General features: G+C 35.6%; 1 protein-coding gene across 2 annotated transcripts in view; it reads left to right on the top strand.

The window, feature by feature from the left end:
- Window positions 1–17774, top strand: part of LOC136040930 (E3 ubiquitin-protein ligase RNF126-B-like) — a 43767-nt gene that overhangs the window by 5405 nt on the left and 20588 nt on the right. For both annotated transcript variants that reach the window (XM_065725358.1, XM_065725356.1), the window contains exons 2-3: window positions 10190–10294; window positions 15181–15263. In XM_065725358.1, coding sequence (XP_065581430.1) covers window positions 10190–10294; window positions 15181–15263 — 188 coding nt within the window. The remainder of the gene's footprint in view (window positions 1–10189; window positions 10295–15180; window positions 15264–17774) is intronic.

Raw genomic sequence — 17774 nt, 5'->3', positions numbered from 1 at the left:
GTTATCACTCTCTTCTGCACAGGTTTATCCAAATGAAGAAAATGAGTGGCTCAATTTTCATAATCTGTGGATATTTTGAAAGAAACAAATACTTTGCAACTCGAGAGCAGCAACACTGTATAATTTAAATGGTGAAGAAGAAGAAGATGCACAACTCCCAGGAGATTTAAAAACAGTTACAAATCTGAGCAGTTACAAATCATATAAGACAAACCAGCTCCATAGCTCTGTCGATCCCACAGAGTGAGCCAAAAGGAAAAGGGCTAAATAGTATTGACTGAAAAGCCCATCTGCTGAATAAGAAGAAATAGATCAATTGACCTAGAAGTCCAAATATATAAAGTCCAACACTGTGGTAGGTCCCTTAAATTAACACCTAGGGTACAACAAGAATGGGAATGATGTAAATTATAAGAAAAAACAGTTTTATCTCACAGTTCGATAGGCAGCCACATGGGTTTGTTTATTATCATCACTGATTGGGAAAAATTAGGGTAAAATTCCTTGTTAATTGACTTTTGGGTATCTTAGAAAGGGGTTAGGTTAGAAAAATGAAACTTTTAGGGATGGGTCTAAAGGCTAAAGTATGTCCTGGGAAGGTTTTTTGGTAAAATTCTTGTTAATTGACTTCTTGCTATCTCAGAAAGGGTTTGGGTTAGGAAAATGAAATTTTCAGGGATGAATCCACAGACTAAAGTATGTCCCAGGATGGTTTGAAGTAACTACCTCCACTCCTTCTTCCTCAAGAGGGCCCTAACCTTTGATGACCTTTAAAAATATGTGTGTTATAAAAGTGAAACCTTGCAAAATAATCTTCTGCCTAATTGAAGTACAACAAAATTGTTTTCAGCTTCTTAACTTTGCTCAATTCCATTTTATAAGGCTTTAAAGATATGCAAATACATTTCCTAAATTTTGAAAAAAAAACGACATTGATATGGCTCAAAATTCTACTCGAATAACAGGAATTGCATTTTCAGAACTAAAGGCAGAGAAAAAGCAACTAGTACCTGAAATTTAAGCTAGAACGTTGTTTTGTCAAAATTTCAACAGGTGTAGACCTGTCATTTAGGCAAATTTCAGGGTCCTCTAGAGGGCTCTGAAATTCTAGTGCTATAGTAGACAGTTTGTGATGAAATTAAACAATTACCATACTTTTATTTTCCAACTAGCTAGAAACATTCATTGCCCAGAAAACTATCCATTTTTTAACTAGTTGACTAATAACTTCTCCCTAGCAACACTTAATTTTGCCAACTAGCCTAGCTAGAAACAAACACTGCCTCAGAAAACAATTCATTTTCCAACTATTTGACTAGTAACTTCTCCCCAGCAAAACTTTATTTTTCCTACTAATTGACTAATAAGTTCTCCTCAGCAAAACTTAAATTTTCCAACTAACTAGAAATGAACATTTCTACAGAAAAAAAAAAATCATTTTCAAACAAGTTGACAAGTAACTTCTCCCCAGCAAAACTTTTTCTTTTCCAACTAGCTCTCATAATAGTTCTTCTTTGCTTCTATAATAGTTAAGCTTAGTTTTGGGGGACATAAATTTCCATTCTGTTGATTTTTGCTTGTATGGTTGCTTGTACAGAATTGCATTCCATCTGCATATGCTTCTCTAAGTATTTCTGCTCAACACCACTCTTTTTCACAGAAGCCTGTTTTAGGACAATTTCCTGGCAATAAATAAAATTACCCTTTGTTTTGTCCAAAAATTTACTAGAAAAATTCAAAAAGAAAAAAAAATTGTGGGACAATCCATTTGCATAGTCTTTGTTGACAGAAGTTGGAGATCTTAGCCATGCAGCCAAGGTCAATATATTAAGAGAACAATAGTAAAGACAAGCAAAGAAATTTCTGATTTGAGTTAATCTTTTCCCCAGAAATTTTTTATTAACGAACTAGCTGATGAAAAACTTTGCCCCAGAAAACATTTCCTTTTCCAACTAGCTAGAAAAAGAGGTTGCTCAAGAAACAATTCTGTTAACCATCTAGTTGGCAAACAACATTGCCCCAAAAATGGGAATTTTTTCAAATGCTTTGGAAAAGTCAATATGAATACAATCAAACAAGATACCATTATCCACCATTAATTGAAAATCATTAATCACCTCCAGAAGTTGCATGTTACAAGAATACTGTTTACAGATCCCATGCTGAGCTGAATGCCATAAGTTATTCCCTCAAAATGTACCTGGATTCTGCTCACCAGAAATTTTCTCATTATGTGTGAAAAGATAGAAGCTATTCTAGGTGCTTTTAATTGTCTCTTCCAAAAGAAGTCATCTAAGAAAATAGTAGCTCTGTTTATGATAAATTTATGTACATTTAAATAGTTTAGCTAGATTGAAAGTGAATGTATCACTTGGTGTCTTTTTTATACTCTTTCTAAAGTCAATAATTGCTTCTGGGGAAAATTCCAATTATTTATTGGGCTCAAAACACCCTATAGTGACCAGTAGTTTGAAAATATATTTCTGGAAGAACTGTCTAATGAGATTGCTTCCCATAGCTGATTCAGGAATAGTAATTATTGTTTCCATTAGTATGAATAGTAAAATGGTCAGTGTATTCACAAACCAATTTGCAGGAATTTTCAAAAGAGCCTGAAACCTCTCAGAAAAAGGTATCAGAGCAGAGCAAAAACTACACCATTAGAAATACTGTTCTTAAAACCCTAATCAGGAAGCTTACAGTCCCCTGCTTGAAAAATAAGGGAAATTGCATTTTTGCTGAGATAGAACTGATGTGTCTTTTTTTTTGCTACCAAGCCAATGACTTGGTTGTCAGAACTGAAACCCCTGTCCTAAAGGATTGCATGTCCAGTATTTCATTCACTGGGCTAGGGTGGCTATATTAGAATATTAGCCACAGCCACAAGTTGAGAAATACCAATTTATGATGAGTATCAAACACAGCATATCCTGTATAGTCATATTGATGTTCCTGGACTGCAGGAGCTTAGACAAAGTCTTTGATTACCACCCCCCCCCCCAAAAAAAAAGGATCAAAGTACAGTCCCAAACTCAGGATTTTATTGGGTAGACTTCTGGCTTTTGGTAGCACCATAAAATTTCCATTTGTCTATCTCTTTTATGGTTTTAAAGACTGGAATAATTAACTGCCTTTATTTCTGTATTGTGTCTTTTGACTCATTGAGTTTTACACAATCCTTTCAGATTGTTCAAACCTTTGTATAAGCTTTTAAGACAGCATTCTTTGGCACTAATGTGAAACAAAGACTTCTGTTTCACAAATAACATTCATACAGTGGTGATATTGAATATCTTGCTCAAATCTGTCAAAACTATGTTCAAGGAATGGGCAATACAGTGAACATACTTGGTGAGTGAATATTTTTTGGTATAAAAGCCTGGGCTTTTGACAAATACCTACTGTTTGCAGCCATGTCATACTGTTGTCCCCTGCACATTTTTGTGTCAGGTTCAGGTTTCTCAATTAAATTAATGAATCAATTTATAAATTAATGGAGACTTCCGCCTTGGAATTCACCACCAGCAGAAAACTAAAGAAACTCTTCCCTGAACTGAGAATTTTTTTTTGTCAATTTTAGAAGTAATTTTCAATGTTATGGGATTGTGGATTTTCAAAAAAGTAGAGAGGTAATTAAATTGGGACCTCCATTTTGCACTGAAGGAAGTACACAATGTAAGTTTTGTATTGTTTCAAGCTTGTTTCTGCTCTTATTTGAAGAGTTAGTATGCAAGATAATGGCCTGATGTTCTACAAGATGGATGTGCTGTTTAAGTTCTCAATTAAATTTTGTCTTTCTAACTCCAGCTGGTTCATCCCAGGCTCATCATAACATTTGTTTTCTATAGTATTTCTTTGTCATGTTTTGTATATGTTATACAATTTGTTATTCCAGTCCCAGCCTTTAAGTGTTGTATATTTTTGGAGGAAGTTTCATACTTTTTAGGCTGAAAAACAAGCCACAGTTGGAAGTTTTATCAGACATAGGGACACTGTGAGCCTCTTTCTCAGTGATACTTAGCTGCAACTCAGGATTTTAGGCAATGATCTTGCAAGATATTGCTTTCATGGAGGAAAGATTTTGAGTTGCCTTATAATCTTCTGGCATCATGGGGGAATTTTGTAAACACTAGTGTTAAGTTTCCTCTTAGAATGGTCAGCCAAGAACTTTGTCTTTGCCACATTCAGCTTTTTCTTTCTGCCCTCTAAACATGAATATTGAAGTTTGTTGTATACTTTTTATTCTTAATTAAGTGCTACCAGTCCATTATTTTTGAAAAATTGATTCAAAGTGGTTTGAGCTCTAAATCTTGTTAGTGAAGTTTTAGCCTCATATTTGTAGTCAGTCAGCCCAAAATCCCTTACATACATCACCTGGTGGTAATCAAAGCCTGTTTTAAAACACTGTTTGAGAAAGGTATACATAACATGCTGTAGTTTGGACTTCTGTATTGCAGTATTCTTTTTCTTGCTTGTTTCAGTAGGGCCAGGTGTTTTTCAGCCTTATCTGGATATCTAAATTCCATATGCCATGTGCAAAAATGTTTTCATAAGCTCTATAGACTCATGGCAGCTGAGTTTGTAGAGTCTCACTGCTGACCCCCACCATACCCTACCTTAAATCGCATTGTCCAGCAAAATAAGGCAATACTAAAAGATTGGCAACACCAGGACCCAAACACATTCCCTTAAGTTTTAGAAGCTAAGCATGGCACTCACTTGGCTAGGGTGCCTATATTGGAGCATAGCCTTTGGTTGATTAGTAAACAAGCCCAGAAACCCCTAAATGTCAATTTTGATGGATATCAAATATCATTCCTTTAATGTCTTTTAGATTGTTTTTACCAGGATATATGTACTGCATATATCCTGCATATACCCTTGCATATATCCTGCATATACCCTTCTTGAGTCAACAAGATCAGGATTCCCTGTAAGTCAGCTTTGGTGGAATGCAAGTTATATTTGGGAAATATATACCTAGTATTCTTTGACTTCGTCTTGATAACCCAGGCTCTGCACTGCCATCTTTGGAAACAGACTGGGAGCCACTTTGTCCTCTATACTTCCAAGTTCAGTACTCACAGCAGACTCCAAGCTTGCTAGATATGAGGTATGTATCTTGATAAGTTTTTTTACATTACCAAAAGGCTCTTACAACAAAAGAAGGTGGGACTCTGCTGAGGCTTTTCATGAAAAGACATTTGAGTTATTGTACAAGCTGGTCCACAAATGGAATAGAAAAGTAAATTCTATGTGCTTTTCTGGCAGAATATCATGCAAGATGTTGTCAAAACTTTGCTTTTATGGCATGGTAATACTCATTTCCAGTTTTTAGCATATGCAGGTGACTTCCAAAAACAGTTGACTAAACTTCTACTCAGATATGCTCCATGTATCTCAACCATAATGAGAGTCACTATATGGTCCAAGCTATGGTCCATAGCAGACTAATGGCTTTTGACATTGCCATGGAGTCCTGATTTGTCTGTATATCTTCAGGGCCTTATAGATCAAAACAACTAACTGCTATGATATCTGTATACCATTGTGTCTTTTGACCTAGTGATTTTTATTCAATGCTTTTAAATTAACCTCATTGACTTCAGTTGATCAAGTTTGTTAAACGCAAATTGAAGGGGTGGGTAATATAGTAAACTTGGCAAGTGGATATTCTTTTGGGATAAAAGGCTGGGCTCCTGACAAATACCTACTCAGGTTTTCTGGCCCATCATACCCTTGTCCCATACATGGTTTCATATTAAGACCAAGTTTCTCCCTTGAACTTAGGATAAATTTACTTGCATGTGCTCAAGAGTAGCTAACTTTACAAACTCTTGATCTGAAAAGTTTTGCTGTCAGTAAATCAAACCCCTAGAGCCATCTGTTCCTACCTTGATTTATAGGTTTTGTTGTCCACCAGAAAGTTCAATGTTCAAGTTCAATTTATTAACATTATATGCTTAACAAATAAAATACACTGGGTCACCATGGAGAGACAAGAACTCGTGATTTTTCAGAGACAGAAACGTGAAAAAACAAGCCAATTATGATTAATCTTTGCAGTAATGAGCTGTCCATATATACCAGTTTCTTCTGGATTCAGAGGCAGCAGTACTGGGATTTTCTCAAACAGTTTTTTCATTACTATATTGTCTTTTATCCAATAGCATAGCAAGGTCTTAAAATATCCATCATTCATTACAGACTTTATAAAGGTCAACTCCTCCAAATTTCCAGTTCCATGCATTTCAAGTCCTTGCCATCTACATAACAGTGTTGTTTCTGTGATGAGATGAAGCTATTTTTGGTTTATTTGTATATCTTTTCTGAGCATTAAAGACTTCCCATATAGAAGATATGGTGGGTTATTTGGTTTAGGACAGGTGTAATTGGCTTGAGTCTGTAAACTCAGCCAGAGTCAACCCAGCTCTCAATGGAAACCTGGAGGAATCCCAGGAAGGTAAGCAGGAAGGGTGTGCAAGGGCATGGTATAAAAGGTAAAGGATACGGTATTAGACTTTACAGTCCTTACTGGTGGTGCTGATCTCTGTTTCTTGGCCCTTCAGCCAGGAAGTGCAATGGGAGGTTGGGGGCCAGCCATCCTGTGCTTTCACACACCCTTCCTGTTTACCTTCCCCAGATTCCTCCAGGTACCCATTTAGAGCTGGGTCGACTCTGGCTAAGCTTACAGAGTCTCGCCACTAACCATCGTCCCAAACCGAAGAATTGGGTACACTGGGATTCGAACCCGTGTCCTCTCAGACACAGGATCCCGAATCCAGCACACCAACCCACTTGGCCAGGGCATGGTATGGCTGGGCCCCAACCCTTCCTGCACTTTCTGACTGAAGGGCCACAAAACAGAGATCAGCACTGTCAGTTTGGACCTTGAGGGTCTAGTACTATCATACCTACTTTTTGTACGTTGCCTGATCTCTGTTGCCTCCCCCCCCCAAATAACTGTGTTTTTATGGTAGGAGTTTAACTGATGTTTGGAAGTCTTCCAGGGTTTTTTCTGATTCATTTGAGGCTCTAAGATAAGCTGCCCTAATTTTAGTGAGATTCTTTGCCAGCTTCACAGTATTTGCAGGAACACCCTTTATTCACTTCAGAAAATTCAACCCAGGTGTAATTATTCATCCAGCTAACTTGAAACTTCCTTGCTTTTGATCCTGTGACATGAACTGGGAAAGGATAGTACCTTTTTTATTCAAAGTGTCTTTCAGAAAATTATATTTTGCTTCATTACAAACAGAACCTGTTCTTTCAAAAAAGGTTCCAATGTCAATCTTAATTTTTGTCACATTTGTCTGTTACTGTCTCAGCCTTTTTTTATAGGCTCTCAAGCTGAAGTTGGAGGTTCAGTCACAAAAGCAATGTTTAGATAATCACTACTGTCACCTTTTTTTTTTATTCAACTTCACTAATCTGTGGGTTTTTTTTTACCCCAAAGCTGGAGAACATTCTGGTGTTTTTTTTTCTCAATATTTTCACACTTGCCCTATACTTCGCAACACTTGGTTTTGGACTGTCAGCTGACTTGGTTTGATTGCAGGATTGACTGCTTTATTCCCTTAAAGCTACAGAAGGGACTATGGTCAGATGATCCTTCAAACTAACTATTACCTCAGAGATTGTCTGACATAGGGTGTGAAGCTGGATCAGGAGTATGTTAATACTATACTGACATCTCATTTGGGTAATTATAGGTAGAAAAGTTTTTTTGAAAAGTTAGCAAATTATGTTGAGGTCAGTAACTAACCAGTATACTGTACTCTGTAAGAAGTTGTCTGAAAATTATGAGAAAATAAAAATAGTATGATTTCAGGAGGGGATTGGGCCAAGAGGAGGGTCACCTGTGCCAGTTTAGCCAGCTTAGATTAATCAGTTCTTTTTATTAATCATTGTGCATTGAAATATAGAATGATGTGATAATACTTTATTCAGTATTAGCCTCTGATGTATAATCAGCAATTAAAGTGAATTCTAAGATGCAACATGTTTATGTGCAAGTGGTGAGGAGATGCTGGGCTTAGAACCCAACTAGGAACTCATCAATCATAAAGATTGATATTCTTTACATGACTGGTTTATCATATGCACATTTGCAATTGAAAAATACAGACAGACTTAAATACCGTTTTTATTACCAAAAGGGAGGGACTAGGGGGAGGGTGTACTTAGACCCAAAAGCCTCCTGCTAGGTCTATTTGGTGGAAGATTGTCCTTATGGTATAGTCCCCCTGGAAAACGCCCCCACATAATTTTCCGCCAGAAAATTCACTATCCCTTGGAAATTCCCTTATCCCTCCCCCTACCACATGTAAAATTGAGCAGGCACAAAAAAGTTTGACAAATAAAAATGATGAAGGAAAAAGGAATTTTGTAATAATATGCCTATTCTAGGTGGAACATATGCTGCAGAATATCCCATAATATTTACTTTTATATTCTTCTTTTTTTCTGTGTTTCTGTAAAACTTCTTTTTTCTGATCAATTTGAAACTTAAAGCTGTAAGCCCTTGAGCAAAAGAGACTAATGCGCAAAAAGTAAGTTAAAGCATCAGTCTTTTTGAAATTGTTCCCTTCTGTAAACAGGGAGCCCCCAAAAAGGTTTTTTTTATTGGCTTGAAACTTATATGAAAACTTAAGCTAAGAGGACCCCAATGAAGAAGGAAAACAAACAAAAACATTGTTTCCCCTAAAATGCAAGGGCCAAGAAAATTTTTTCTCATCCATTTTAAATAGAAAGGGGTGTCTTACAAACCTGAGAGCAGTGGTAGATTTTCCTCAAAATTCTGGGGGGGGGGGGTGTTGGGCTAAGTTGGAGCCAATTTCCCAAAGTATGTGAAAATAAGTGAAGAATAAACTGGATAAACTAAAGAAGACTGACCTGTTTTTGTGAGTGCTTTACTTGTTCAGGCTTATTTTCGGGTTGGCAAACTGGGGTCTAGGGGGGACAGTTGCTTCTCCCCTTGCCCCATAGCAAATTACGCCTATGCTTCGGAGGGGGCTAATTCAATTGAAAGTTAACGTTCCCTTTTTGAAGTTGGGATGGTACTGGAGGATGGCAAGCCTCCCCTCACTTCCTTTTCATAAAAAAAACCTTTAGCTCAGGCAGTGAAAAAATAACCTGCAAATATGACCTCTCCCCTTTAGAACTTCAAAGGTATATTTTTGTTCCCTCCTCCCTATACTTTTGTGATTTGGCACCACTTCCAGGGATGGGGGGGGGGGTAGTTAATAGAAAGTGACTTTGAAACCGATAAATAGCAGTTTGTTGGGTATAAGTATAGAAATGGGGCTATTGAGAAGCAAACATGCTAGGAAAACAATTGCAGAAAATGCAATTGTGTTTCTGTAATATGTAGAAAAATTATGGTTTAAACATTTGAAAGCACTTCTGCTATATTTTAACCCCAATCCCATGCATGACAGCTATCAACTGTGAATAGCTGGCCAAATAGTTGGGCCATTTTTCAACCAGTGAACAGAAAATACAGAGCAAAGCAAATATTTGGTTCCCCAAAAGGAGTTGTATTAAGAAAAATGAATCCACAAAGAATTTGCTTTAAACCCAGATGCTGGAGATATTTTTATTAACCCTGTTTATGATAACATAATTAAAAAAAGATTCCATAAACATTCTGTCTTGTAATCACAAAGGATGACTTATTCTGGTTCATCCAGAACAGAGAAAGATAGAGATTACATCAATCAAACTTTGAATGTTTGTTCTATTTATTTCAGTTATATTTTAGATGTATAATGACCTTGTTATCTCCTTAAAAAGTGGGTTCTTTGTATTTTTTCTGGTAATAGTGGCTTATGACATAAATACTGTTTATCTTTAACATCTTTTTCTTATGCAGTAAAGACAGCTTGACAGTTGTCCCTGCTAATACATCTCCTTTATTCTGGGTTTCTCACTCACTCACTGAAAGTTATCCTCATTGATAATTTTCTTTTATTTCTTTATTTTTCTTCATTATTCTCTTTCACCAATAAGTTATTACAACATTTTTCACATAGTGTTCCTGGTAACAAAAGTAAAGAATTATAGTGACTCTTGATTTCACTAATAAGAAGTATGGGGCTACCCATTTTGTAAAATCCCGGCTATGAAAAGTTCAAGAAATACCATGGACTAATTTGTATATTTTACTGACTGTTTGACCTTTTTTTAGGATTTCAAATGCCCAACTTGTCTTAGCGGTTTTGTGGAACAATTAGAAGAAAATATTCCTCATGTAGATTTTGATGAACCTGTGTATCTTGGAATTTTTGATAATGTAAGTATTTACTTTGTAGCATTCTATTTTGAAACATAAAGGTAAATTGTCTTCTTGTTAAACAGTTCCAGGTAGATTTAAATTGCAGGATAAGCTGTTATTTCTTTTTACTAAACCTGTCTCTTAGTTTCCTTCTTTGGATGGTTCTTCCTGGATGATGTTTAGCCAAATAATGCTGTTGTTACTTGTTTTTAACCTACATCCCATGACAATTTGGAGACTCCCCTCTTTCATGAGCTAGATCAGAAAGTAGCTGTAACTTTAATGGGATAATTGTCAAAAGAAGACTTTTCCAAATGGTTGTTTAATATAGAACAGAGCTGTTCCTTAAGTATTCGGCCAAACGTGCAATCAGAGCTGGCTGTCCGCCTTTCTGTCTGTCTTGTTATGTTCACACACAATAGCACACGGAGAAAAAGTATCTCAGACGAAAGTTTTTTTTTTACCTTTTCTGGATTGGAAAAGTTACAACTACATGAGTAATTTGTACACCCTAATTTTACAGGAATTTAGTTCTAAATTGTACCTTCAGCAAAGGTAAATAGGCTATGGATCTGTTTGTTTGAGTTTATTGACTCCAAGCCTCTTCCTTGAAGTATTCAGTTGTTTTAGTGGTTATCCCTAAAAGCCCTATTATACATGTCTCATGTCAATCACTGATGTCAGCTGATGACAATCACTATTGTTAAAGGTATTAAGGGTTTAAAATCAAAATCTTTGGATATTGATGGGATTAGTGTTTTGAATCTTGTTCCGAATTCTTTTGAACTGGTATCTCATCTCCAACTGTTTTTTCAAATGTGTTTGAGTAGTTCGTGTGTGCCCGACTCGTTCTTATGTGGTAGCGTTACGTCACTTCTAAAAAAAAGGAAAAGATCCGGTTTCTTGTAGTTCTTATAGGCCCATAACGGTAGCTTGTGCTCTTAGCAAGCTTTTTGAACACCTCCTACTACCTTATATCACTAAGCTTGCTCTAAATGATGATAATCAATTTGGTTTTATATCTGGGCTAGGCTGTCAGCATGCTCACCGTGCTTTGACTTCTTTATTCAAAGATGCCCATCGCACTCGTCGCGTACTTGATTTCGCAACCCTAGACTTGTCTAAAGCATTTGACAGTATTTTTCATACTCAAGCATGAACAGCATTATGCAAGAGAGGAGTAAATCCGTCGGTAATTCACGTGCTTCGTTTTTGGTACTCGCATTCTTACCTTCGCTTTAAGTCATTAGATAATTCTTATTTTGGTCATATCCCTGTTCGTTGCGGTTAAGACAAGGGGAAGTTCTTTCGTCGTATATTTTTAATGCTTGTATTGAAAATGTATTATCAAAAATATCGACTACGTGCCTTCTAGGACCATCTGATATCTCATATTTGGCTTATGCGGATGACCTTCTTCTAATTAGTCAAACTGAGTCTGGTCTTGCCCGTTCAGTGAAGTCAGTTACTTCTGCTTTCCGTGATATCGGCCTGTACCTAAATATTGACAAGTGCGAGTTTCTTGTTTTCAACGGTAATAATTGTTCAGAATCACTATACTGCGATGGTTTTAGTATTCCTCGTGTTAAATCGTTTCGTTGGCTTGGTATAACAGTTTGCGATTCTATGAATGCTCTCTGGTCTCGCGCTGTCAAAGATATTAGTGATAAGCTGAGGCTCGGTTACTCTAAGATTGTAGCAAATCGTGGACACTATAGGAGAAAAGCGCTAACTCGGCTTTACTCAAATTTTTGTGATCATTCTGTGCTCTTCTGTTCTGGTATTAGGCCACTTCTGTTGACTGGTGATCTAAAACGTATTCGCATAAATTATTACCGGTACTGCAAATTTCTTTTATACCTACCTCGTTCTTACCGGAATACAAAACTGGTTAAAAAGTATTGTGCGACAGATATTACTGGTGCTTTCGAAAAATTATCTGGGAAGCTAGCTATTGAAGCGCTTTATAGGCTAGGATGTTTTCATTACCTTATCCGTCTTTTTTCTGTATGTGATTAAATTTGTTTCTTTTGTATTACTTTTGCTGTTTTTCTTTTGTATTTTACTACACTTAACCTCTGTTTTGTGAAGTGGGTGATAAATAAATTATTATTATTTATTATTACTATGCATGTTATCGAAATATCCATTAATTATTTAAATGTTATTTTTCTTTATCTAATAGAAGGATTTGTCCCTATCAAAACTGTTATTTATCACAGAAGTTCCGTATGACATAAAAAAAAAACTTGTTATGTTTAATTTAGGTGCATTATTTGATGCAGTGTTATCCTAAAATTAGGGGGACAGGCCTAAATAATATAGGACTTGTGGACACTAAAGTTTGTATTATACTCATTATACTCTAGTATAATGATGATTCAGTAATGAGGGTTCTTTGAGATATATTTGGATTGCACAATAAAGCAAGATTTTCCTAGATCTTAGTCAATATTAGCGAAGAAGCTGATAATTGGCACTTTTCTGTGAAGCTATATCTTCTCTGGTTTGGTTTTATACAACAAGATAATAATACAACATAATAATGCAGGAGTCTTGCATTGTGTCTGAAAAAAAAGTATAAAATACTAGTATATTATACAAATTGGCAGAACACCTATTTTAAATGGTCTGGGAAATTACAGCGAAATATACCCAATTTTTTTTTCATTTGTAATGCCCCTCCTTTTTCCCCTTTTTTCAATAAGGCGGTAAAAGTTCTAATCAAGGTGTGAACTCTAAATTACAAATGTAAGCTGATCAGCTGAAGTGGAATTCAAAAGAGGCAAACTCATCTGACTGTCTTGATTCCTTTGTGCAAGAAGATTAAGCTAGATCCATGACAACACTGGAAAATAAAGTAAAATTAATATTGTACTATAATTTTTTCATGGGGGCATTTCTTGTTCTATTGACGCAAGTTAGCTATGCTGGCATGTCGGCATAATGATTGTCTAGTAATGTTTTTGACTGAATTGCATTACTTAAAGCTCTTGCTTGGCAGTGGCGCCAGCGTAGAGCCAACAAGATGTCAGCACAGTTTTATCCAGAGTGGCCTGTTGCAGGCAAATGTAAGAACTTCATTGGAGCTCATGTTTTGGAAAGTGAGTTGGCCACGGACGAGTCCACAAATCTGGTGTGTGATCTTCCTCTGGAGTGCTCCCAACGTAGAAAGATCTAAATTGTAAAAATAGTAAATAAAAGGAAATGGCAAGAAAGGCAACTCCTTGAAAACTGTGAGTTTGTTGAGCTTGAAAAACAGTTGTGATTGGTGAATAAAACTTCAAGTGATTAATCCAACTCCCAAATCAAGTCTAAAAAAGGCATCTCTAACCCGCCAGTTTGTTGACTACTTTGCAATGTCTCTGGAAACATTCCAGAAATTAGGTTCTAATTTAAAAGAAAAAAGGAATTTATCTTAAAATTTAAATCAAATCCGTGGATTTGAGGAAAAACATTTCTGAGAAAGAAGTCATTCTAGTCTTATAAGAAACTTAAATATATCTTTCAATGCACTTAAATACCGCAATCCATTCTATAAAATTTTCATTTAGCCAGCATAATATTTTATGCAGTTAGAAAAAATACTCTTTATACTTATATCAAGATCAGATTTGGCTAGTTTGGTTTGATGCTGTAAATGATCCAGCCAATAGACTACTTTAAGGCATAATCGTGAATTTAACAGTGCATTAAATTCAACATTTACGATTTTTTCATATGAAAGCGACTTGATTAGAAATGTGACCCGCACTGAATCACCTCAAAAATCAGAAGCTCTAGTGTCCTTTTCAAATTACCAGAAAGATTGGAGGGCAACTAACCCCCTCCCACGTCTTTTTTCCTCCAAGGACATCTCATCAAAATTTTGAGATAGCAATGTAATTGAGCATATTTGAAAGGTCCAATTACCGTGGTTTTAGGGATGACATGACTCCCCATAGTCCCTGGGAAAATGGCTCTAAGTTAAGCAGTTTGCCCATTTTTACACTCAGTATTTTCTATTGGGAAATGTACTGAATTTTGGAGGAAATTCGGATTCTGTTGGTAAAAAAGTTTTTGGACAGGATTTTCCTGGTAAAACTTTAAACTGTGGGGGAAGAGGGAAGGTAAAACCGCAGAAATTAAATAAAAAAACAAATCTTTTTCAGCTGAATATAAGGAGCAACATTATAATTTAGAACGAACAGAATCTATTCCTTTTATGAATAGGTTAGCTACCCCTTCCTCAAACCTCGCTATTTTTTTTTTTCATGATTCTTTAGAAATGACCCCTGAAACACAAGGGCAGTTGAACCTGAATGAGAAGTATTGTTCAAGAACTTTAAAGATTTTAGTGTACAGGGCTAGGGTTGAGGCCCTATATGCATATATGGCCATAAAAGCATATATATATATATATATGCATATATGGCATATAGGCCATATATGACCCTCCTCATGTATGGAATAATTTATGTTCGTCGTTCTAAATTCTAATGCCCCTTAAACTTGTTTTTATTATTGGTTGGTTTTATTATAATTGATTGGGTTTTATTCTTTTTTTAGTTACCTAGTTCCAATAACTTAAAATATATGGTACTTCCCTTTTTTACCAGTATTATTAACAAAACATGTTTGTAGTTTAGGTTTGTTTGATCCCAAAGTTGCCATTATCTATACCCAGTGAAATCAATTTGCTAAAACATGGAGAGGGAACAAGGATTTTATTCTTTTTGATTTACTAAAAATATAAAAAAAAAATTATTTTTTAAAGTCTTGGAGAGGGGCTGAATATTTGCTTTTTCGGTTTTAAAAATACGATTGAAAAAGGTGCCTCCAATTTGCGCCTCTTTTATTCCATAAGTTTCATTGTCGTTAACTTATTCTTTATACACATTTGTTACAACCTTTATATTTTATAGGGAAGCTCAGGCTCCGACAGACAGGAAGGTAGCCGAAGAAGACGTCACATGGCTACCCATCAGATTCGCTCTATACGAAGAAGGTATGCCCATTGTTTAAGCATCAGATAAAAGTTGGTAAAACGTCATTTTAACATAAAGCATAAGAAAAAACAGGGAATATACAACGTTGGAATATGCATAGGATTGCAATTTTGTATATTTCCACTTTAATATAAACAATGATGCAATTTAATTTTTAATTACCGAAACTTGCCAAAACTGTGACTTTTTTTAATTGCTATATTCACGGCACTAGGTACTTAAAGGTATCTGATATCCCGCTATTCAATTACCTCGTTTTGAAACCTCGAGGTTTTAAGTGTCTGTTGAACCTTCTTTTGAAGCAGTCACAAGAGGGATATGCAGGAATAGCATCCCCATGAAGATTTTTCCAGATAAAAGTGCAGCTTATGGGTGAAGCTGTTCCTCAAGTACTCGGTTCTGGGCGTGTCCTCCATTAGATAATCGGACCGAGCTATGCGCTTTCAAGTCTGCCTTGACGGCTTGACAGAATGCGAGTCTGAGGGAAGCGAACTCATGTACTTCCAGAAACAGCCATCGATGCTACATCAAACCTTTCTTTTGGAACGGGACTTCTTAAACTTTTTTCATTCATGACCCCATTTATGATTCCGAGATTTTTGGTGACCCCATATGAATGCAAAACATAAAGATTCATAAATATTTTTTTTTTTGATAATTTTTTTATTAGGGAATAGCATACAAATTATAATAGCATATGAAAATATTGAGTTTTAGAATTCTTTTAGAAACATACAAAAGTTTAAAATTGCACAGAGTTGAAAAATTGTGTTTATTGTAGATACGAAAGTTACAAAAGGCATTTTTTTTGCAATAACATGCGTAAAGGGGAGTTCTTACCTGACCTGATTCCCTATTCAATGTTCATCAAAACCATTTCTGTCATATTTTTCTGATCGTTTTAACTTTTAATATTGCCCTTACTTTCAGTAACTTGTTTTTTTTGTATTTAATCTATGAAAGGCTAATGTTTGGTTGGTATAGGCCTCTGAAATAAATTCGAAACGAATGTCGATTTGTTGCGCTCAGTAAATTCGCCGCTTACAAAGCTTCATTGGCAATCATGCGCAGTCTATTGCCGGAGTTGCCACTCAGTTGAAAAAAACAAATCGGGAGCAGGCCTCCGAGATATTTGTAATCAGCGTCAATTATTTGCGCTCAAGATTTTGCCTATTATGAATAAGCTTTTTATCCTCCCCTTTTAATATTACACTTCCTTCTCCTTCTTCAACATCAACGAACATCAAAGTGAAAGGGAATTCCGACCTTCTTTTTTTCTTCTTCAACATTTTTAGTGATGACAATATTGGGATTTAATATGCGTAAAAGCAGAGATTTAACTTCACATAAATTCGGGGTGTTGAACAGCAGGAGAGCATTTAACGCCATTTCAGCGATTGTGGGCAATTCAGTTCTATTTCTGATCCAGAATTCAGTTAAGGTCTTTTTTGGAAATTGTAGTTTTAAGTTGAGTAATATTAAATATGTGATAATATTCAATATAAAATATGTACAGGGCTGAACTTTGGTTCTAGCGCTTTTAAGTGATGAACGATAGTTTTTGCAACTAATGTTTTACAATGATTTCTCTTGATTATAAAGTTGTCGACAGTGAACAAAATTTCGACCGATTTTTTTCTACCCAAATGTCGATCTTTTTTATAAAACTTTCAATCATCATTTGAAGCTCTTTTCTTTTTTTTTTTTTTTTCTTTGAAGGGGCAAGTTGAAATTTTTTACAAAGGTATAGTTAGAAGTCAATTTTTTTTTTTTAAACAGCAAGTTGACATTTTCGTTTGGTTAAAAATATTTTAATTTCGTCCTTTAATAATAATAATCCTCTTAAGCTTTGACCTCTTCACCACCATTTTGCTTTTTCCTGTAATAATTAGGTTATGTATTTGGAATTCGTATTCTTAGAGATATGAAAAAATACGACTGTAAGGGGATGGCTCTTCATAAAATTTATCATCTTAACAGTATCCTGAAGCACATCGTTTAATTCTGATGCTATTTTTTTCGCTGCAAGGGCCTCTCGGTGAATAAGGCTGTGAATAATGGACCATTCACGCTAGTGAATAAGGCCTATAATTCATATAAAATAATGCGCCCTGTGCACGAAAATCTGTGATAAAATTTGTACACGCTTCTCTCAGTGTGTTAGAAATTAACAGAAGCGACTCCTATTTTCTGTGCTAAAAATTGTACGTGGACCATTTGAGGCCAATAGGCTGCCGACTTTCATGTCACGTGTGTATTTAAGAGTGGAAAGTTTAATATTTTATTTTGCCAAAAATGAGTCAAAAAACTGGAAAATCAAAGGATTTTTTTATGGATATTATGAGTAACAGAGAGTACGTTCTCTACTAATGTAACAAAATGGCAGTTGTTTAAGTCACAACAACTTTAAACTTGCTGTAATAATTGAAAACATTTGGTGTACAAATGTTAATAATTATGAAGGGGCATGAAGAATAAGGATTATACAAGTACAGTTTTTTTGTTGTTTT

This window comes from Artemia franciscana, chromosome 21 (genome assembly GCF_032884065.1).
Source record: "Artemia franciscana chromosome 21, ASM3288406v1, whole genome shotgun sequence".
NCBI lineage: Eukaryota > Metazoa > Arthropoda > Branchiopoda > Anostraca > Artemiidae > Artemia > Artemia franciscana.
This window is presented reverse-complemented; position numbering and strand designations above follow the sequence as displayed.